At 39.2% G+C, this 24042-nt stretch overlaps 1 protein-coding gene across 1 annotated transcript in view; it reads right to left on the reverse strand.

Annotated features, from left to right (window-relative positions):
- Nucleotides 1–22939, reverse strand: part of PRKCA (protein kinase C alpha) — a 159723-nt gene extending 136784 nt beyond the window's left edge. The window contains exons 1-2 of the mRNA XM_067308061.1: nt 22767–22939; nt 19456–19487 (exon numbers count right to left, since the gene is read on the reverse strand). Coding sequence (XP_067164162.1) covers nt 19456–19487; nt 22767–22939 — 205 coding nt within the window. The remainder of the gene's footprint in view (nt 1–19455; nt 19488–22766) is intronic.
- Between the last annotated feature and the right edge of the window lie 1103 nt (nt 22940–24042).

The raw sequence follows: 24042 nt of genomic DNA on the forward strand, positions 1-24042 counted from the left end.
CAAAGTCTCCTAGGAGAAGATGAAAGCCAAATGGAATTTCATTTTAAAATGATTTCTAATTCTAACATTAAAATTAGAATTAGAATTAAATTGCTATACTTAACATTAAAAATAAATAAATAAATAAATGATTGTTTCAGGATACATTTCCAAAATATTTTTGTTTATGCTAGAATGACTACTGGCAAAGCAAAATAATAGAATTTGAAGATCCTGCAGTTTACTAATCGCATTTTTGATGCGAGTATTACTGTACAAGGCTCTAATGAAATAAAATAGCACAAACTGCTTTTCCCTTATTTCTAATACATAAAGTACCAGTAAGTGAAAAAATCATAGCTCTTGCTAAAGACTCAACAAGAACTAAAAGTAAATATTTCCTTTCAAATAAAACTTACACTGTGAAAAAGCAGTGAGATAAAAATTGAATTTGTTCAATACATGCAAAACAACATGCTGCAGAAGTTCTTATTTCATGAAATTTTTAGAAGTTTGATGTTCAAAGACTTCTAAAAACACAGAAGACCTACAGCAAAGTGTAAAGGCAGCTCTCCGTACGCTCCAGGAGAGAGGATGCCCGGACAGGTTCCCAGCTCTCCTGTTCCCATCCTTCCTCTGCCAAGGCTCCTCCTCTTCTCTCTTCCCTGTTTCCTGTTTCTATTTCCTTCTCCTACCTTTTCACATGACTAAATGTCATGAGGGCATGAATTCAGGGCAGGCAGGCTCTGCCAGGCACAAATCCCTTCCTGGGTGGGAGAGAAGAGAATTAGCCCACACAAGTTTCAGCCCAGCCGTTGAAACCAGGCAGGGCAGGGTGAGACGAGCCCTTCCCGGCTAACCCGGCGCCCGGCCCCAGCACAGCCCGGGGGGAGGCAGGCGGGCGGGCACCGGACGGGGTCGGACTCAACGGGGGTCACAGGAGGAACTGTGCCGCTCGAGGAGGACAAAAAAAGACGTTCCAGGATGAAAGCAGCTTTGTCTGTGAGAGCAAATCGTTCTAGAGGTGAGAGGGTTTAGCACTAGGTTATAGGCGGTATTTCTCAGTACAACTCTCTCCTTTCTTTCATTCCGTACACTTCAAATAAGGAAACATCCCAGAGATGGGGAGAGCATGCTGAATTCCGTTGCTATCTGCAGAAATTAGTTTCTATAAATAGTTTTTCCAGGCTTTTTAAGATGCAGCTGTACCAAGTTTCCATTAGAAAGAGAATCAGAATTGCTAAGGCATCGATTTATTGCATCGTTATCTATGCCACAGAGGTTGTGACAGTAATATCCCACCAGCACCCGGTTTTTGTGAAGACACATTGGCTACACATTGTAACCCTATTATCTTTAAGGATGGAACACCATCTGCGACAGCCTTTTAAAGTGTTTCCTCTTCATAAACAGAATCCAGCCCCAATAACAAGATTCTGTTACCACGGCTGGATAAAATTTTGCTGTGTTAATCATGACCTGAAACAATTACATGCTCTAGAAGGACTCTAAATTTCAGAAATACAGTACAAATAACACTATGACCTTAACACATGTTCACCACTTTAGCCTTTGCACATAACCCTTCAGCTACAAGCAGTGATTTAACAGAACCAGGGTAGCTGACACCGTATGTATCCATGATAGTATGAAAAATCCTCAGATCTGGTACAGATTTCCTAAGCTAAATCCTCTACTAGACTAAAGCAGAAAGAAGTAGTGCACTGATTTTCCAATCTAAATACGTAAAATCTTTTAACTATGAAATCAGAATTCAAATTCACGCCTGTCAAGCAAGTGACAAATGACAATACTGGAGCAGTGACAAGGTTGGGTCTGGCAAAGGCAGGGTCGTTGCAGCTTACCAAACCCAATCACAGACCTGAGTTAATGCCAGCTCAATGGATGAGCTTAGGAACAGATTACTCTGTAGCAGGCAGCCATTGAGAACGAGATAAATGAGAACAAATGGTATAATTTAAGTAAGCTTTGAGTCAGGTAGCATCCTATAAAAGGAAAAAAAATATGTTTAAAAGAGAATAAGCTTCTCCATCAGAAAACTAAATGAAAGAGTAAGATACCAGAACTCATTCTTCAGGTAAGGTAAATAAATTAAGAATAATTCCTCAGGGAAAGCCAAGATGAACTGAACCCGCTTCTAGACAATGACCTCTTCTGTAACATTTTGCTTGCAAAACCATGACAACTCCCCACCCCCCAAAAAACAACCATATTCTGCAGAATAGAGCAAGGGCAACCATAACAGAAGCTCTAGTCGAGCAACACTGTACAGGCTACTGTATCACTGTTTTGAACTGCACTGTTCTGTTCTTACACTGACTCATCCCTTTAATCTTCAAATTCTTTAGGACAAGGATTCTTGTAAAGCACAAATACATCTTTGCAAAAGATCTTGTAAAACAGTTCAAAAAGAGAGAAAGAAAAAAAAGATTTCCTGTCTGTTACATATTTGTCTCATGCCCTTGTTTCTGACACAAACTGTATGACCCCAGCACTGCTAAATATCTCCATTTTACAGGTGGAAAAAGTCTAACAAGCAGGTCAATAAGATTTAATGCAATTACATTTTAAAAGATTCTGAGAGGCTTGAATGAATGACAGAAATGCAAAGTGTTACTCTTTAATGGCACCATACAGAAGAAACAGAGACATGTTTAGTTCGCAGAATACCAGAAGTATGTTATGACCTGCAAGTCCATGTGTGTAAAGAAAGCCCAGGAGTATGCATACACATGCAATAAGAAAAAACAGAACATCTGGACCTCTGACAAACTGCTGCTGCTGTTTAAACATATCAGTAATACATAGGTAAAAAGTTGTGTTATCAGAGATTTTGGTATTTTCTCAAGAGACAGTATGCAGTGTTTTTTGTTTTTTTTTTTTTAAACCTAAAAGGAAAATACCATCTCCACAAATAGCTCTTTTCATAAAAACAATCTGGACACATATGGTTAAAAAATACACTGGTGTGGTACATTCGGCTACAAAGACTTTAGTTTCCCATCAACGCAAAAAACATTTTAGACACAGCTGTTTTAACAAAGTCAAGCAAGCTTTGACATTTTAAGTTGTTCAATAGAATCTTTGTGTAAACTGGTCTCACAAGATAACTTACCCAGTAAGATACAGAGAGAAGTTTCCACATCCCAACTCAACTTGAAAGCAATTCACATTTTAAACACAGCAGTGACTAATTTTAGAACTATTATACAAATACTAAACTTGTTAAATAATAACCGGTGCTCTATAAAACCAAAGTCCAAATTACGCATTAGCAAAAGTTTTTCTATTTTTAGCCTGTGAAATTTTTGAAGGATTCATTACCAAGAGTGCTGAAAGAGGCTGATGCTTTATCCCATGTTAACAAGAAATAAAGAGCTTATTATCGTCCTTCAGGGCTCCCGCTTCCAGCGCCACATCAGTGCCTTGCACGGTTTGGTGGTGTAATCGCCCCTGTGCCCCTGAGGACAGCGGTGGGCAAGACTCGTAGCACTGGTGCAGGGCCTGCGCGAGCCGGTGAGGAAGGGGAAAGGCAGGGGGCACTTGCATCCGGGCTGCATGATAAGCAATTTTAGATTTAGGGCATGCTGCTATAAAACATGGCAGGAAGTGAATTTTTAAGAGCAGACATGTTGCCTTGAAAACCATCCTCATGGCAACATGGATTATGCCACAAAAACAGGTTAGTAAGATATCAAAGTTGAGGGTTAAGCAAACATTTAAGGGTTGACTCACAGTCTTAATGAATGCCAAAATTAAGACCGTGTTTCTTCAGAAATAAAGAGGTGACATACCTATTTAAGTCGAGACTCTGGAGACTCAAGAACTCTGGAATTGCAAGCAACTAAGACTGCAAACTTTAACTCTTGGAAAGCTACACACACATTTTAGGCTACTGCCCACCGACTTGCACACAGGCGGATTTGAAAATGGACAGAAAATCTGAACAAACTACAGAATTTACTATGGTAAAAGTCAGGGGAAAAAAACGGTTGGAGAGATGCCACGCGAACACAACTCCAATGAGGCCGGCTCAGATTTCTGAGCAGAACGCGTTCGCAAGGAACACACTTTGCTGCTTGGCACAGCTGTTGCTAAAGCCGCTCCCCATTCTAGGAACATTATTCCCATCCTAGCTCACAAAAGACTTAAACATATTTCCAACAGATGTGTTTTGTACTCCACTAATTTAGTGATACTTCCTGATGACTGGTTAACACAAAAGCTCTAGCTGGTTGATCCAAAGATTACATCTGTTACCCTGCATCCCACCATCAGGTCAGAATGAATTGCTAGCTGCAGAAAGAGATATCACAGAAGAATAAATGAGTCTCTCCTTTTAGCCTCATCCTAGAGATAAATAATTTGCCCACGCAAAAAGAACTAGAATTGAGAAATCTGTATTTTCAAAATAGCCTTAAACAGAAAAAAAAAAATCTGTAGAAGTTTTCTTATCAGTATTACAGATTGCACAACAGAAAAGAACACTGCACTACTTTTTGATCGCTTTCATAGGCAAGATAATACTCTCTCCACTCATCTTTTCTTCTACCCTGTCATCCTTTTCACTTTATTAACTGCATACAGCAAAATAACCTGAATGGAAGAAATCATTCTCCTGAGACTCACGAGTAACTACAGACAGAACCTGATCCAGGCAGCAAGTTTCTCCTACCAGGAAACACATGCCCATAATCTTCACTTGATCTTTCCTCACATACAGCAAAACAATAGAACAACAGGAAAGAGTTCCATAGGAAGTGATTAGATTTTACTGTCAAGAACAAGTATAACATTTTCTGCTCCATTGGTAACTATATTCTAAAATGGGAGAGGGGGAAAAAATAAAATAAAATCAAAAACCCATCTTGATATCATTTAGCCTGGCAGATCTCTGTTTGCTGAGAAATGAAGTGTCACTGGCTTTTCCTAACAGGATCAACATTGTATAGCATAGCAGCAACTATGCAACACCTATTTAGGCATTACACAGCGTAGGCGAAATAGCCAATTCCAGGACACATCATGGTCTGTCTCTTCAAATTGCGCTAGCAGAGGTATTCAGGAAGATGCATGCACAGAGCACAACAGTAACATTAGGAAGACAGCAGCACAACTCACCATATCACTGTAGCAAGCCCATCACGTAAACGTTGGGTTTCATGCCTTGATTATTGACAGTTGAACTCCTAAAAACAGCATGTCCAAACTTTATTTCATATACTGTGTTTATATATTATATATGCAAAGGGAATGAAACCATTCTGCAAGTTACCTAGGAAGTCAGGGTTGCATCTTCTCCCTACTGCTTACCTACTGCTAGCAGAGAGGTGTGTATAGTGGAAACCTTTTGCGCGTGGTCTGGAAGTCGGCTGCCCTCTCCTGACGAGGTTACTTGGGGACAAGAGTTATGGAAAATTTTGGGGAACTCACCATTTAGGGAGTGGGGGAGGCCGCAGACAGAAGACATAGTGGACAGCACAAGTTAATTTTGTACTTAAAATCCTCCCTAAATAATAATTCGCACACACCGTTTACTTTGCACTGATCCTCAGCTAACTGCTTGATAAAATACAAAGCTCTCTTGGCTTTGCTCTTCAGTATGTATTATATCCAATACAACTTTCAGGTGGCGTTTATAGCTCTGTCCTTACATACAGTCATAACTAGCATAATTTAAATTATATCAACTACTTAGGTGACAAAATATTTTGATGAAAAATTTTAAGAGGTATTATCATCCTATTAAAATTTCAATACTGAGCTCAAGCAAATAATTTCCACTTCTGAAAAATATATATGTAAAGTAATAGGATAATCTGCACATATCAGCACACCTAATGTCTCCTTAGGTTGCTAAACTTTCTGTTACAAGAACACCTCACTTTACTATATGTTAACGCAGAATTCTGCGCAACACAAGGCTTCAGTTACTTCAGAGGACCTCTGCACTGCAAACAAAAATAGGTATTAAAGCCTATGCTGTTAATTACAGATTATGATCAGATCCCAATATTTGTTCCATGTAGAACAACATAGTAGACCATCTATGGACTTTGATACTGATTTACTTCTACAAAGCAGCCTGCAAGATCCAGGGTTTAAAATAGTAAGAGGAACTTTATTAGCACAACATGAATATGACCCTACACTCTTACATAGAGTCTCACTGACTTCAGAACTGGTATGAATTATGTTTTGGAAGTTCTGGAAATAAATCAGTTACATCGCCCTCTGACCAGCCTAATTTCCATTCTTTACACTTCACATTTGATGGTTCTAAAATTAACACTGCTGATTTTATCACCTTCTCCCTCTTCTTTTTGCCAGGTTAGATGTCGAATGATCCATATGTCTGATGCTGCCCTTTTAATTATTACAATAAAAGCTTAAATTAAAGATGATACCCCCCCACACACACACACCTCTTCAAAGAAAGGTTTAATAAAACTCCGGCAATTGTAAGAATTCTGAAGGACAGTATTTGCATAAATTGGATAAAAGACAAGAAAGAGCAAGATGTATTAAAAATTAAACTCTATGATAAGTGTATAGTAGTTCCAATGGGATGATTTAAATTACAAAATAAGCTCCAAGGGTAGCATTTAGGACATCATTTAAATTTACCACACATTTGTCAATGCTCTTTGAAGAAAGCCTGTTCATAAATACATGCATAAACCCAACTAGACTCCCCTGACATTTTAATGATATATGATGAAGTGCTTTTCCCCACACCATCTTCAGCTACGCATTTACTCACATAATCAATACACCAAAACTATGTTCCCATAAACTCATGGCCTTACATCAATGAATATTTTCACTAAATGTCTTCTAACAAAGTCACTGAAGTCTCAGCTACTGTCAGTCATATTAACCTAATCACCCACATTTTATTATTCTCTTGCAAGGATTCAAAAGCACTTAAGAAGACTGTAATAGTAATGAGCCTTGGGACTCCCATGTCCCATTTTGCCTCTTATGGTGACTGGATTCTTTAAAAACTGTATTTGCAGAGTATGTGATTATAAATAAGCACAACATCAACACAGAGCCAGGGAGAAGTTTAAGGCACCAGCAGGAAACAAAAGAATCTGAAGTCAAAACCCTTCTGCAGAGGCAAGGAAAGGGATGCAGTGGCGACAAAGGCTTTGTCTTCCCTTCCCAATATAGAAGTGTCTCTATTATAAAATATTTTACAACGTTCTCATTACATTTTCTATTTTATTAACAAAAAAAGATCCTTATCAAGACAAGGCACATGGAGCAAAAGTCAAGTCTACCTGCTCCATTATGTCTGTCCCAGACAGTAAAGCAGTAGGTGGGCTCCCAGGGATATTCTGTTCAAAGGACTTTCAGGAGTACCCCTGAAACGGATCCACTTTGTTTTCTTTCCATCCAAAACAAAGAAACTAGGTAAAACATTTGCTCTGACAGAAAGAAGATGAAGAAAATACCGAAATATGAATAAAATACAGCCTTTAAATATTTGTAATGTAATGTCTTTATATTCTAAAATGAAGACTACATCTGACCTTGTATCCGCATTAATAATACACAAACTGAAATTCTGTTTTTGCAAAATGTTGCAAGTCAAGCAGACCCATGCTGAAGCTCAATAAAATGAACAGAACTTTATGCAAGCATGAAAACTAAACCATTCTTCATTATATGGCATCAGGAAACTGAAGCAAGACTTAAGTTTTGCAGAAATCTTCGAAGTACGCTTTACTGACTTCTACATGTATGTCAGCAAGGGCAGGCATCAGTTTTACAGCCTCCATGATTTGTCATGCACCTGGATACCTAAGGCAGAACAAAACGCTTGAAGTACTCCTCAGAGAAACAGCTTGCCATAGCATATATAAAACCAGAGAGTAAAATCAGCTAATATTACAGCACGCTGTGCAGTTGGCATAATGATTTTATGATATTTTATGAAGCAATACCATTTCCAAAAAAAAAAAAAAAAGCATAAAACACATCCCCTTCCATTTAAAAATCCTTGTCAGCAACAACACTGCTTTTCAATGCTCTTTTTATAGGCAAAGCAGGAAAATTGCTGCATAGGTAATTCAGAAACTAATACTAAAGAAACTATACTACTTGTACCAACACACAGTTGAGATTTAGACAAGTAAACAGCAACAGAAAGAAATAAAGTACAATGAAGAAACAAAACCTTTTTGCCTACTGAAATATTTGGATAAGAATGGAATTTTCATAGGCTTCATTAAACAAAATATGCTCTTTTTCCCCAGGGTCTTCACACTGTCTATTCCTCGTTTACAATAAATGTGTTATTTTGTCATGGATATATTGTATAATGAAGACACCACAAGAAACAGTTGAAATAACCTGCAATTCTAGATTATTATCTTTATTGAATTTTAAAGGCTCATACTTGAGGATCTCCCAGTAACATCAAAATGAATTCTTTGCAATACCTAGGTATTAAAATATTTGAAACAGAATATAAACAAAAAGGTTTTCTCCCTTTTTACTATTCTGTTGCAACATTTATTTCAAAAATGGCCCTATATACATACAGGAGAACTGAAAATTATCCATGCACAGGAAGGTAAAAGTTGCCTTCTACTATGTTCACATCCACTTGTATTAACAGAGAAGTTTCATCTTATAAAAATATATCCAACAGATGTAATTTGTAGAAGCCAAAGACAAGAAATGAAGATATAAAACTGACACACTTGGAATGCTCTCAAATTTAATTCATTTAAAGTATAAGTTAGCAAACAAGGTTAGAGCAATCCAAAATCTGACTGATTTTAGGACACATCACAAATTCAATCAACTAACCTGTCATGATGGAAAAACTTGAAAAAAATTATATAAACCTTTATATTCAGTTCTGTTGCATTAGTCTATTTCTGTATTTATTGTAACATGATTATTTTCAACATTTCCTCTAGTTAAAAAAAAAAAAAAAGTCAGGGAATTGTGAGGCTGAAATTACTTATTTTCACAGAATCACAGAATGGTTGAGGTTGGAAGGGACCTCTGGAGATCACCTAGTCCAACCCCCCTGCTCAAGCGGGGTCACATAAAGATTGACTGTGAATCAAATGGGTATATAGCATTCATTAAAAACTTTCAAAACAGAAATCCTTAAGTGCAAGTCTACCCGTCATCCACACACCATTGAACATATCGATAAAACAAACCCCCTCAAACTCACTACTTCTTGGAGCCACTGAACAGCTATGAGTAATATGCTCGGTTCTCAGGGATAACCTATGGGAAGGAGATTCCTTCATTCATCCTTTTCACCTTAAAATCCTGTCACCTCAAAATCTGCCTCCTGGTCACTAGTTGTAGACCATCCCTTTTACTCTACATGGTGGGATGGGGGTGAAGAGAGAGGCAGGGACACCCCCCCCCCATACAAGGCACTGAGATGCTTGGTAGAGAAGAGCACCAGAAAATGGGAGACAAAAAACCTCTATACAAGGAGAAAATGTTCCAAGTGTCCCTGAAACGCAGTGAAGTCATGCACAACAGAACTGTGCAAAAAGCCCAAGTTACCCCCAGTAAACTTCCTACAGTACCTACAGATGTATTCAGTTTTACAAAATGGGCACACCAGTAATGTAAAATTTAAACATTCCACCAAAAAAAAAAACCAACAAAAAAACCCCCAATGAAACAGACTTAGATTATGAATCCATATGAATGCCATCATCCAGAACTTTGTTTTTGTACAGAAAAAGTGAAAACGCACCCAACATACATATATTTCTAGAAACATTTTAAGTCTAAAGGTTTTAATCATTATTCCTGACTTGGCCTTAAGTCCAAATTGGAATTTTTAAAGCCAGAAGACTGCTTACATGAGCTTTCTCTGAAAATAACAAAACACAAAAACACGACTTGCAAAACCAGATTTGGGTCCTGTTCAATTTATACATTAGTATTACAGTAGCAAATACAATGATATGTGTATAACCAAACACACAAAGTACAAATAACTAAGGCAGGCAATTTAGACCCATTTGCTGTCACAAAACAACAACTTTCTTAATGACTAGGTGTCTTTTAGGACAAACAGTCATTTGTCACAATAGGTTCCTGCAATCTGCATTTGTCTACTTTTTAATTAAGTGAAGCTTTATACTGGGCATATCACCTTGTATGCAAAAAATGAAGAACCAGTTCAGGCACTAGGTAACGTTTCTTTACCCAGAGAACAAGCACGTTTCAAAAGAACATGCCATGCAAACGCACGCAGTATGACACAGAAGCAGGAAGAATGAAACTGCAAAGATTTATTTTAGCTAGCAAAAAGCAATTGTAAGGGGGAATTATTTCGCACTTCACACAAAGACTGTTCCAGCCTACTGGTAGAGAAAAGTCATATGAATGCAGATCATGATTAGTAACACTGAAGTCTTAGGAAACGAGGAAAATCAACACACTAACATGCATGAAAGGTTTCCGCACAACAAGGCTTCATTCTGCACCCTTCACTACAACAGGAAGACGCCAAACCTTTTAAAATTAATATGACCGATTTCCTGAGGACAACAATATTCTGGCTGATGTGTTGATTAGTGAAGAACAAAATAAAAACCCAATACAAGCTAAAAGTTAAGAAGTTGAAAGGAGAAGATAAATTTTTCTTCCAACTCATCCTAAGATATGAATAATGTTTGTTTACTAAGGAACTAAATATACATTTAGCACACATTCCAGAGAAGTCAAAAATGCTATTATATTTCACTCTTCATTTTCATGTAAAATTTTGTGTTTTGGAAGGACAGTTATACTGGGAATAAAGTTCAGCTCTCTTCAAAATGAGAATTTCACCTCTCAGTCTGAAGCTAGTAGGTATTTTCCTACATTTATTAGTACTATAAAAATACATAAAGTATTTGATACACTTTTCTTGAGTCACTATTTGATTTCTGGTTTTAACATGTATAAGTGGAGATACTTGTGTACAGAGATATGATTATTAGTTTTGAAACCCAACATATAGAACCCCAATTCCTAAACATCTGATTTACCTAAATTTAAAATTTTAAAGTGATTAAATTGGTACCAATATTCATATCAATATTCACTATTCATTACTCTGTCATTTTAACGATAATTTGGAGGAAAAAAAAATCTAATTTTCAGAAATAAAATCCCCATAAAATTTTGCTCCAGAATAAAATTCCAACTTCCAAATGCAGCTAGAAGCTTCACTTATTTATATGCAAACACTTCTAACAGATACAATAATAAGAGCTTTATACAATTCTTTTGATAGGAGAGGAAGACAAGGGGTGATGGGCTGCACCTCCATCTTAATTTTAAATTTCGTTTCTTGAAGATGGATAGCAACAAACAAGAAAAGTGAACACAAACAGTTTGACAATGATTAAACGAGGTAAATTATGCCTTGAAAGTGCCATAAAAACTAGCTGTATAGATCATTCTCCATTCATAGTCCTGTTTCTGACAGTGTCAAACAATCTACAGAAGTGACTGGAAATAAAGAACAAATATTTTTCTAAATCTAGACTGGCTGTCATATAAAGACAAGTATTAACTACAATTTTGCAGCTTTATTTTTAAAATTAGGAAGTAGCCAATTAAGAGAGCAGTAATGACCTTATTTTGGTGTTTCTGGAAAAACTTGCATTATCAGTTCAAAAAATGTGCTACAGCATCAGTCTACACTGGAAGAAAAAACTGTATGACATCTACTGTGTTTTAAACAATAGAGGACAATCAAAAATAATAGTTCCAGCAAACTTTTAAAATTGTAGGGACATAATCTAGATTTATAATAAAGCACATTTGACAAAAGTACGTCGCTAATAGAAACAGCAACAGGAGAATTCAAAATCCACATTAAGTCACTAAAAGACTCAAAAAAGGCACATACATTCCACAGTACCTCACAGCCCAACTTATATAATTACAGAAGAGAACTAAAAAACTCAATAACTTTATGTAAATTGGATTATAATTAGAATAAACAACACTGAAATCCACAGAAAGACACACACGCATATGTTAGGTTGCCTAACTTACAAAATAGCTGTTATGAATCATATTTATGGAAGGCAGTGTTCATAAGTAACTGCAACTGAAAAATTAACAGCTGATAACTAACCTGCAAGCACCCGTGACCTCTACAAGACTTCAACAAGCACTACTGAAATCAAGCAGGAATTCTAATTTTCAGCATATACAAGAATTTTACCTTAAAGCCTCGTTCCTGTAATTCCTTATACCCAACAGTTTCATTCACTCTTGGAATTTTATGCTTTCTACTGCAGAGGTAAAAACTGGGGAACTGAGCTGTAAAGTATTTATTAAATTACTCATTATTTTTACCTTTCACCCTCAAAAGAAACAACCCACAAAAAAACCCCAAAGAATTAAGTCTCAGTGCATCCCAACAGGGAAATCTGTTTTCTTCATCTTTACTCCATTTTTCTGCAATTTTCTTTCCAACATTTCATTAAATTCATCTCATGGCATACATCATTTACATCTGCAAAAAACTTGTGTAAAATTTACACCAGTGTGGCTGAATATCAGCAGCTGATATAGCTTTTTGTTGCACTTTTACACCAAAGCACAAGGAAAAATAAAGAATGTGCCAAACTTTATCTTGTCCAGGACTCAAACTGGTTTAGCTATCCACTCTGAATGAGATATCACTCCCACGTGTTTAATCAGGATCTGAAGAGCTTCACGGAACCACATCTAGGGCAATGGAACAGTCAGTTCCTTTTAACTGGAAAAAACTGCTGGGATAGCTAACTGATTCAAGTAAACAAAACAAAACTTAACATCTTAGAAGTGTGGGAAGGGTGAAAATGGCTCTGCTTTTGAAATATAATTCAAGAAAAAAAACTTTTTGCTGCAAGATAAAATGTAATCATGCTCCAGTTTTGATGAGCCCAATTTTGAAAAAAAAAAGTTCTGGAAAAACACAAGTACAACAGCATACTTTCCTATTTTACTGCCATGTGCCATTGCGAGTCGATTGGATGTTTAGTGAATTATGTCTTGTGTATCTATTTTTATCTGATTTATAGAAATTTTTTTGTGATGCACATCTCTGCAGTAACAGAGCACCTCACAAACAGGAATGCTCCTATCTTCCCTCTTCTGACAAGGGAGCTCTATTATCCCTCGTACAGAGCAGTGACGCCAGGGACACCAGACCCCTTACCTGCACAGAAGACGCTTGCCGAATGCATAACCTCTGTCTACACTAGCAAGTAACGCTCCAACAGGAACGGATCTGCGAGGAAAACAGCGCTGAGAACTAGACACCCATACTAGCCACAGGGCAGGGAGTTTATTTTGGACTAGTTCAGGTATCTTGCAAAACTCAACAGCAGAGATAGGACTAGAACCTACATTTATAGTGGCATCAGTCCCTAAACAGGGCTGTATCTTCTCGCAGTATGGGACATAGGTTGCAAGCGGAAGGAGAGGGACAGCAAAAGGAGGAAAAGAATAAATAAATAAAAGCTGGCTGCAAGACAAATGCATAACAAAGCATCTTATCTTCACGCTTATAACCTGTCTGTCAGATTACCCACACCTCATCGATATTATTGTCCTTTGAAAGGGAGTCCACAGATACGCTACTAGGCTTAGGGGCAAAAGGGCCACTGGAAAGGACAGCTGGGCTAGAGGAGCCCTGGAAACTACTACCTGCACGCAGATATCATTCATGCTCCCTGGCGCTGGGGGGAGTGTTGTTGTTCTGGGCCTTTGCTTTTGAACAGATACCTCTAAATCATATGCATGAAAGTATATTAAAAAGTCAACTGCTTTAAGAATTCCTACGTTAAGTTTCTGTCTCAGATGACTTCATACAGATCTTTTAAGTCGCACAACAACAGCCACAGACTCTTAATGACTTCCACGGAATTCATTTCTCAGTCTCAGGCTGAACAGAAATGTTAGTTAATGTAAATTGCAGCGCAGAACTAGTAAGTGATATGGAGAGCACATTAAAAAAAAACAAACACACGCACCCACCATTCAAACTGTGGCCTGTGACATCCAACCTTACCACAAAAAAAAATGATGACACAAGAAAACCAGTTTTGGCATGAAGAAGGGAACTTATTTTATATTTTATCCACCCCTTGGCAATAACATTTCCAAGTAAGGAAAACAGAAAATATTTCTACGAAAAGCGGCACAACAATGTAATATCCCCCCCCCCTTTTTTCTTTTTTTGGTTACAAAGAAAAATGTATATACAGTACAACAAACAAGCAGAAACTGTTTGTCGGGGAAAAAAATCAAACATCAGAATGGAAAACTGCCAATGAAGCCTTCATCCCTATATAATGAAGATTCTGCCACTTCCTCTATAACCATGTTATAACAGAACTGAGAATTAATAAGAACTGCACATGTAAGCCAGGTCGAAGTTGTTCAGAGGTTTCATTGGTTCAAATGTTCAGATCACAGATATAATGTTAAAAATTAGTTTCTTTACCACCTCTCTAACGGGATCATCTATTCAACATTTTTAATGAAAACAGATGATTAAAAAAAAAAAAAACATACCAAGGGAATAAGTGGTGGGGCTTTCTTGTTGGTGGGGGGGTTTTTGTTTCCTTTTTTTGTTGTAGAAGACAGGTCAAGGACCAGATGAAAGAAACAGAGAAAATGAAGTGGTAGTTTAATGTGCATTTGTTATCATACATGCAGTTATGATATTTGAAGGACCGTGAAAAAAAGTAATACCCAACCATTTCTCAATTATATTCTGATTTTATTGAAGTAATTATCACAGACTTCTAACTAGCCTGGAACTTCTTGTGTTAGGAACTATACCTAGCACATACAAGCTGTTCCAAAAAGGTTACCATATCTAGTTAAGATAAAATTTAACATTCAGAAAAAATGTACTGAAAATAAATTGAAGAAATGAAGACAGGAAAAAAAACACAGCAGAAAGAACAATGGTTACCCAGATCAGCTAAAAATAATATGCTGTTTTAACTGATTTCTCCAATTTTGAATTATGTAAATTAAAGGATACACATGAAAACCTTGCTTAGCTGATTATTATCTTTCCAGTCAATAACTACAAATTTTGACCATTTGTGAGAGAATTAATAGTGGGCCTTTGATCAGGAACAAGGGCTGGTCACACGTACACTACTGTAATTAAAAAATATTTTTGCCTCAAGGAACTGGCTGACCTTTCAGTTTCAAACTTAAAACAACTGCAAAACATACGTGCATACATGTTCTTCAACATATATCCTTCACATCCCACTGAATCACTAATTTTTGCTCTCTGTTCACCAAAAAATACTTCTCTTAGAAATAAGACGAAAACAAAAATAGGTAACTCAGAGAGTGTATAACATTCAATATCAATAGAAAGATAAAGCCAAAAACTTAACTTAAAAGCTTGCTTGATTTAAAGTCTGCTTTCTTAAAAAAAGAACTTTCATATTGTGGCAGACTCAAAAAAAATATTTAAAATTATTCTATTTTTCACATTCTTCTTGCATTATTTCCAGGTGCATGTTAGAAAAAAAGCTTTCAGTGTCACAGACAGCTTGTTGTCCTGCTTGACAACGTAAGAAAAACAAAGCCATAACTCACAAAATAATCTTACCATCATGTTTTCACTACCACAAAGAAAATCAACAGAAAAACAATACAGCAGAATAAGAACTCCTGTTTCAAAAGCACAGTATTTTAGAGTAGTCTATGTATAAATCTACAATGAAACATACATTTCAAACAGGAACAACAACAAAATGCTTCCTAATAACAGGAGTCAGTAAAAATACATTCCTAGGAGACAGTTAATCCCCCTGAACTTGCACTTTCAACTTCATTTTCAGATTCACGTATACCAAAGATAGGCACAGAACTTTTTCATGGACACTTCCCGACTGCAAACCCTCTGTCTGAAGAACATATTCCCAATCACACCATAAAATAACAACATTCTACAACTGCTGCATGAAGTAATGTATAGCAACTTATAGCTATAAGCTTAAGTGGCAATTCTGAATATCTACTTGCTGGTATATTCTGTAGCTACTCACATTAGGATACATACGTTAAGACAGACGAGCAATTTAGGACATGGACTGTCTTTTGCTAAGCATTTGCACAGTAATAATGCAACGGTGCCCTGAACCTCTGCAGCATTAAGGGATTAAAAGCAATACCAAAGATTAATTTATGTCTTTTGTAAATTTATAGGGATCCTGTAATATTAAAACAAGCACACACAAAAAAAAAGTTTTGCAGAGATTTCTAATGAAATTTTAAAAAGTGTTTCTCTTTGACTCTAAAGAACTCATTTAAACGTCCTTATGCAATACTGAAGCTGAGCACTACAGCAGAAACATGGGCATGGAAATCAGAAAAAGAAAATAATTCCATACAATTGAAAATATGTTCCAAGGCTCAAAGAAAATCTAATGAAAAAAAGTATTAATGGTAAAAAGAACATTAGACTATAACATTAAGTTTTAATTTAAATAAATCTGCTCTTTTGAGGGTGTCACTTAAAAATAAAACTTGCATTGCATCTTGTCTGAGACTTTCTTTTAAAGAAAGTTTTAAAAATATATAAGCATACACTGTGCTTGCTGCAACAGTTAATACTGCATAAACATTAAGCCAGGACTTTTGTTTAATTCATAAATTTATAAATTACTAGCACAAAAATTCATAGAATAGTTGCAGTTTCTTAGAGCTGAAACATCATTTGAGTTTGATGCGTTACTATTATGGACTTCTCCTCTTCCCCTTGGTAACTAAGGCCAGAAGAATTTCAAGCAACTTTGGCAATACTAAAATCACCCAACTCTTAAACTTGCCTGACATCAAGTTTCTGTCTAGCAGGAGATTTTACAGCACTCTTGAAAACAGAGCTGAAAAACAGTTTCTTATAATGGAAACTCTGACGGACCAAGAACTATAGTTATACTAGGAGCTGTCACTATAATATTCTTTCCTTTCCCTCATGTCATACTGAAATTTCCATTATGTTCTTCATTTGTCATTCTTTTCTGTGAAGACAGTCACTTAATTAAAAACTGAGGGTTTTTTTGTATCCTACCTTCTAGTTTCATACAATTCTTTTAATTCTTCATACTCTAATTTTGATCACTACATATGTCTTTCTAGCTTTAGCTCCAAGAGTCTGCTACCTGTACTCCATTCCTCACATTTTCTAAGAGATAAAAAAAAAAAACTTAAAGAGAGAAGTGTCTTACACTGTAAGAATGGTTTTTGTGATGTTTTAATTGAAACTTTAGAAAGATCAACTGAAAATTTTTGATTCAGCTGCTTTACTTTATCACAGAAGTTTAATTTTTGAAGACTATTTGGCCAGCTCTTGGATTTTGATTATGGCAAAAACCCACCACCACCTCCACAAAAAGACCCACCTCTCAAACTTATTAGTTCACTGACAACATTCTGCAAACTACAATAAAACTGAGAACTCAGAACAGCCTTTTTTTTTTTTTTAAACAGATTTTGTCTGTGTAAGAATGCAGACAAAATGCTGAAGTACAACACAGTCTTCATCAAAGAGGCAATGAGGAATCTTGCTTGGTTGCAGACAAAAGGCAGGTTTGAACATATTTAGATTCCAGGAAAATATCACTTCTGAAGTACTGAACTATTTAAAAAAAAAAGGGGGGGGGGCAAGCTTCTCTCTTACTTACATTCTTGCTTATGTTCAAGTATGGTGTTTGGAGGGAAGACCAAATTTAAATTTTTACCTAGCTTGACAAAGATTAGTCCTTATCAGACAAAACCATTCTTAGGTAAATAAAATAATCTGATAGTAGAAGGAATTCCAGCCATAGAAGAAAATATACTGGAAACAAACTGCTATACTGATTCCCATCTGTGGCTCAGATTAGCGGATTGTGTCCAATCTAAGCCACTAGCTGCCTGACTGGAAGATAGAAGAAAGTCAACGCTGGAGCTGCATTTAAATTATATAGTTATCCTCTGTAAATTTTGTAAATTCGACAATTATTTTCTGTATATCAATGGAATTCTCTAATAAACATCTAAATAATTCCTTAACTAGAGACCAGGCAACTATCCTGAATGGACAGGAATTTAGGAAATGCTACTCCGTTACTGACTGAAGACTACAAAATGATCTGTGGTATGGCTCTGGATGCAACGAGTAGCAGAAAACTAGAGGATATCTACAGAATTTAATATTAACATCTAGGGACATAAAGGCAGTTGTCTATAAGATTTATGGTTAAGACCATGGTTGCACGCTTACATTAAAACATAGCATGCAATATTTTCAGTATGTGTTAGAAATGTCATGCAGTCCTTCAGGTTTCTACTTGCAGAAAGAAAAATACTTATTGCAACAACTTTAAAGGGCATCATCTTTTTTACATTCAGTTTCTCAGAGGTATAATTTCAAGAAGTATCAACTAGCATCAACTTTCACAAAAATACCACAGAAGAAATAATTTCACCTACTATTAAATAAAAGCAATATTCAGGATAGTTAAATGTGCTCTAAACCATTAGCAAGCAACCATTAAAAAAAATGTAATGAAAGAAACTACCAAAAGGCTAGCTAATGAGTACACAAGGTACATAAGTACGTCCGATGAAAGGGAAGAAGGTGGGGGAAGAGAAAGGGACAAGAAAAAGCCTCATCACAATTAGGTAAACATATGACAGGGGAAAAAAAAAAAAAAAAAAAACAATAGCTGGGTGGGGTTATTTTATGATTAAATGCTAAATAAAGATAAAACTTTGGCAATAGTACAGAATATGTGAGAACATAGCATATCATGCCCTGGTTTTCATACAAATAGTTATCTTCCACTATATCAGCTTTCAATTTCTAACTGTTAATAAAATTTATTAAATCAGTGAGTTATTAGGTGGTTTTGTATGTGTTTTTTTTTGTAATTGAACATTACATAACACAGAAAAATGCTGCCTGTCCTAAAATGTAGTTCAAACCAAAGGTCCTCCTAAATGTACAATGTATGAAGATTAAAAACAGGGAGTTTGGATTATGAAAGGAAGCCATATGACTAAAAAGTGAATCCATTTTCCAAAACGCCCACACAGACAAGAGCTTCTGATGTAAAAAACGGTCTGTGCAAAATCTAAATTGCACAGATTATCTTCATGAAAAGTTAGAAGCTGCACTATATGCAGATTATATGACATTTAATGTGAGAAGACATCCGAAAAAGACCATAATCTTTTATTATTACAATATAAACGATTATTTGATTGATCAATAAATAACAACAGTTATTTAATTAAATAATTGTCTTCATTTAAAATTTACATAGGGAGAGATACTCGCTTAGCTGTTCCAGGCTTAATTGTTTCCATCTTGCTGCAGGCTTCAGTTTTAGCTACCTTTCAAGTAAGACGCAACAGAGTATGCTAACCAACAAACCATTTGTGGCTTACCTTGGCACTGAAATCCTTGTTTCCCAAATCCCCTGTATAAAAAAGAAAAGAAAAAGAACACCTGTCTTAATATGTTTAGTTATCATTTCTTCTCATTAATCTACTATAAAATAAAAATAGCTTCATATTAAATTACTTTAAATTTTACTAAGACAGCAACAGATTTAAAAATATACAACACAGAACAGCCCACCCATTTCAAAGCAGAGAACAATAGCTGTCACCAGCTATGTAATTTCAGCTTCTGGCAACAATTTTTTTTTATTATTATTATTATTATTATTTCACAAGCTATTTTGGATCTACAATTAACATCATCTGTGATTACTGCATAATATTTCAACTCACTGCATGCCACATGTATACTTAACAGCAACATAAAACATTCCAAGTTCTAAGAAAGGCCTATAAAACAAACCAAACAGTTTCTAAACCAAATTTTAGTGATGCTTACTGATATTGTTATGCATCTCAGCTAGATACCAGTAGTCTATTGCATGGAAAGTGGGAAGGTTAAAGGTTTTGCTTGTTTCAATATGAATTATAACAAAAGGCCACTAACTTAAAACAAACTCTTCTTTCAGCTTCCTTAATTTCCGTAACAAAATATAAATATGCACATAATATTTTACCTATGAATACAGTGATACACAAGTGTTCTACATGCTATCCAGAGTTCAAATACATACTAAACCTCTGGCAAGATGCCATATTGTTGCCTTATTTATTTACTTTTAAACATTCAACACTCTTTCCTCAAAAATAAATGTTTTGGGTATTCAACTTATAAACATTTCTCTGTATTTTCCCTCTTTATAGAACATTTTTCATCTGGACAGTTGGAGTTACTTATTCTAAGAGACTAACAAACCAAAATCAACTAAGTGTAGAAGCCATGAAATTGAAATATGGACTTTGTGGTAATGTAATAAAAATATACCCCCCCCTTTTTTGTAAGGTAGAGAACGGACAAAACCTTTGGTACACAGTTAATTCAGATGAAAACTCACATTATACAACTTTGATTATTTTTGTAAACTTCTACTGTTGTTATAAATAGGCCTAAACTAAGATATCCAAAAGAAATATAAAACTGTGTGCTTACTTGGCAGCATATGGGACTACACTATAATGTCACTTTATTGTTGTCATGTCTTGTCTTCACAAAGGTAAAAAGCATGTACTGAAAGTGTGCAAATGAGACAGTAAAACCAGGAAAGCTGACAGCAGAACTAAGAACATGAAATAGGCTTTAGGTAGTTTTTTGTCCTTTCAAATGGACTTATTTGTAAAGAACATCCCTCTAATACGTACTGAAAGCATAGCCATTCTTCAGCATTTGAGCTGAATTCACACACTAACCAACCGCGGTCTAGTTAGTCTATTCCACACTAGTCAGTTGTGATGTATTTTGAGTAAAATCTCCCCCCCCAAAAAAGCCAACATTTCAGAAATGAAGCAGACAGATGAAAGTTGTTTAAGAAAATAAAGGGGCAGTAAATTATTTTGGTAAACAATACCTGACCAAGTATAATCTAAAAACAACAAAAAAAGTCTATTTGCATAGAGATTACAGTCTGTTGAAAGGTTGTACTTACTATTCTTTATACCTCACAAGGCATGCTAATAGCCACACATCATCATTTTGGAAACAGATGCATCTCGAATAAGCATCTTACGGCATAAAGAATGCTTCATCTAACTTCAGTTGAGGAAATGAAACAGAAGTTTTGGAGCTGCCACATGCTGTTCTGAAGAATGTTAAGAGCTTCCTAGACTTACTAGCAAGAAAGAACAAAGACCACAGCTACTCTTGCCACCTGTCAACTACAGGATATCCTTCCCCTTTCAATTACATCCTGTGATCAGGTGCCTTTTCTCATCACAGTATTCTGCTGTTTTTTTAATTGTGTTAGTTATCTGCACAAACACGGGCTGACAATAACCCTGCAGCATTCTTTCACACCTCCCAATTCCCTCTGTTTGGGAATAATTTTGAAGCAGTTTCCAAAGGTCTGCCACTTTTACGATACCGAACTTTGCGATTATTTTCTTTCAAGCAGGAAAAATTCAAAACAAAACAAAACACGCACTCTCAAAGAAGTCGGCTTGCTTCTCCTGCAGTCCACCCACCTCAGCTTTCCTTTCCCTTCCCTCAAACCCCTTACTCTGCAAATATATCTTAATCATTTCTGGAGCAGCCACAGACTCTCCAGCACGCAGACCGAGGAAAACACGGGAAGGCAGGCCAAGGTCTGTGCCCAGGGACACGAACGCTTGCGGAAAGCACGAGACACCTGCCCACGAACACAGAGCCAGCTCGGCGCATCCCTCTCTTGACCTTTCTCTAAAGTTGGCTAAAAGGAGCCACAGGTCTCGACCGCAGCAAGGAAACCTGCGGGGAAACCCTCGGCAACTTCGGGAGCAGAGCAGCGCTGACGATTAAGCCTCGTCCCTTCCTAGACAAGAGGAAAGGAAGCACAAGGTTGTTCCCGCCGCGTGCTAGCGGAAGGTGCAGAATACTCAGCTGGGACCCAAGCGCCCGCACCCGCCGGGATTGCCTCGCCTAGCCGAGGGTGCAGGGCGCGAGCGGGCACTTCGCGCTCCCGCCACGCCGCAGGAGACGGAAGGCTGAAGTCAGGGCCGAGCCACGCCGGGCTGAGCCACGCCGGGCCAGGCCGAGCCATGCCGGGCCAGGGCAGCAGCGTGGCCCGGCCTGCAGCGGAGCCGCGATCCCGCCCGGGCGAGGGCACGGCAGGATCCCAGAGGGACCTTTATTTCCCCTCCCCAAGGGCTTAGTAATGAGGGCGTCGGTAGGAAGAGCCTCTCTCCCTTCCTCCCTAGCAGGAACCATTCTCCTAAAAATAAAATATAAGATCTCCTTCCTAGAGGCGAGGATCCGGCCGCAGAGCCACCGCGCACTCCCGGTCTGCTGCCCTGCGTGGGCAGCGGGGTGGAAGCAAACAGGGAGCAGAAGTTAACGGCAGCGAGGGGGCAGCCGAGCTGAGCCGCGGGGCAGGTGCCCGGTCGCCGCGGCGGCCCCGGCTCCGCCGCCCCCCGCCGCCCCGGGGGCTTCGCGCGCTGGCGCCGGCCACGAAAAGCGGCGTTGGGGTCGGGGGGGGGGGGGGAAGAGGCTTCCCCCCCCCCCCCGGCCCGAGCAGCAGCGGGACTCACCCGCCCGAAAAGGGGCGGAATCGGCGCCCTCGGCGCGAGGGCTGCGCAGAGGCGGCACCGGGGAGGTACCGGGCGCGGGCGGCGGCCGGGGGGAGCCCGGCGGCGGCGGGGGGGGCCGGGGCGGCGGGGCGCCTCACCAGATGAAGTCGGTGCAGTGGCTGCAGAAGGTGGGCTGCTTGAAGAAGCGCGCGATGAATTTGTGCTCCTTCACCTCGTGCACATTCTTCTGCCTCAGGGCCCCCTTGCGAGCGAAGCGGCGCGCCGCGTCCGGGGCCGCGCCGGGCTCGGAGCCCGGGAACACGTCGGCCATAGCACCCTCCTCTCCTCCACCCCCCTGCCGGCAGACGGGCCGCGCCGGGAGTCGCCGCCCCGACGTCCGCCCCGTCCGGCAGCCGCCGAGACTCTGGCAGCGGCGGCGCTGGGCGCTGCCTCCCGCTCCCGCGCCTGACGTCGGAGCGGCGCGTAGGGAGCGGGAGGAGGATCCCAGCCCCGCGCCCGCGCCGGCCGCTCCGCCCGCCAGGCCGCCGAGCCCCCGGGCGCAGGCGGGGCCGCCCGGGCCGGGCCGGGCTGCGGGGCCGCCCCCCGCCGGGGGGAGCTCGCGCGCCGTGGGGGGGGGATCGGGGGGGAGGCAGCGGAGGGAGGCACCGGGGGGGGGGGGGGCCGGGCCGGGCCGGCAGCACCTGCCGCCTCTCGTCAGCCCGCCCCCGCCTCACGCGCGCTCACAGCGCACACGCGGCTCCCTGCACGGCCGAGCGCACACACGGCAATCAGCTCCCTACACACACACACACTCACACACGCGCGGCAATAAGCTCCCTACACACACACACACACACACAGCAACGAGCTCCCTACACACACACAACAACCAGCTCCCTAAACACACACCACACGCAGCAAGCGGCTCCCTACGCACACGCACACACACGCAACCAGTTCCCTACACACACACAGACACTAACCAGCTCCTTTCTCTCTCACACACACACACACACACATGACAGCCGGCTCGTTTCACACACGCACAGCCAGCTCTTTTCACACACACAGTGCTGCTGCCCTCCTCTCTCACACACACACACACACACACACACAAAGGGCAGCTGGCTCCTTTCAGACACCCGCATGTACACACACACACACACAGAGTAACTGGCTTCTCTCTCTCTCTCTCTCTCTCTCTCTCTCTCGCTCTCACACACACACACACACACACACACACACGACGGCCGGCTTGTTTCACACACGCACACACACACACAGGGCAGCTGGCTCCTTTCAGACACCCGCATGTACACAGACACAGAGTAACTGGCTCCTCTCTCTCACACATGCACACACGACAGCGGGCTCCCTTCACACACATGCACAACCAGCTCCCGTCACACAGGCGCACACACACCGTGCCGCTGC

This window comes from Apteryx mantelli, chromosome 19 (genome assembly GCF_036417845.1).
Source record: "Apteryx mantelli isolate bAptMan1 chromosome 19, bAptMan1.hap1, whole genome shotgun sequence".
NCBI lineage: Eukaryota > Metazoa > Chordata > Aves > Apterygiformes > Apterygidae > Apteryx > Apteryx mantelli.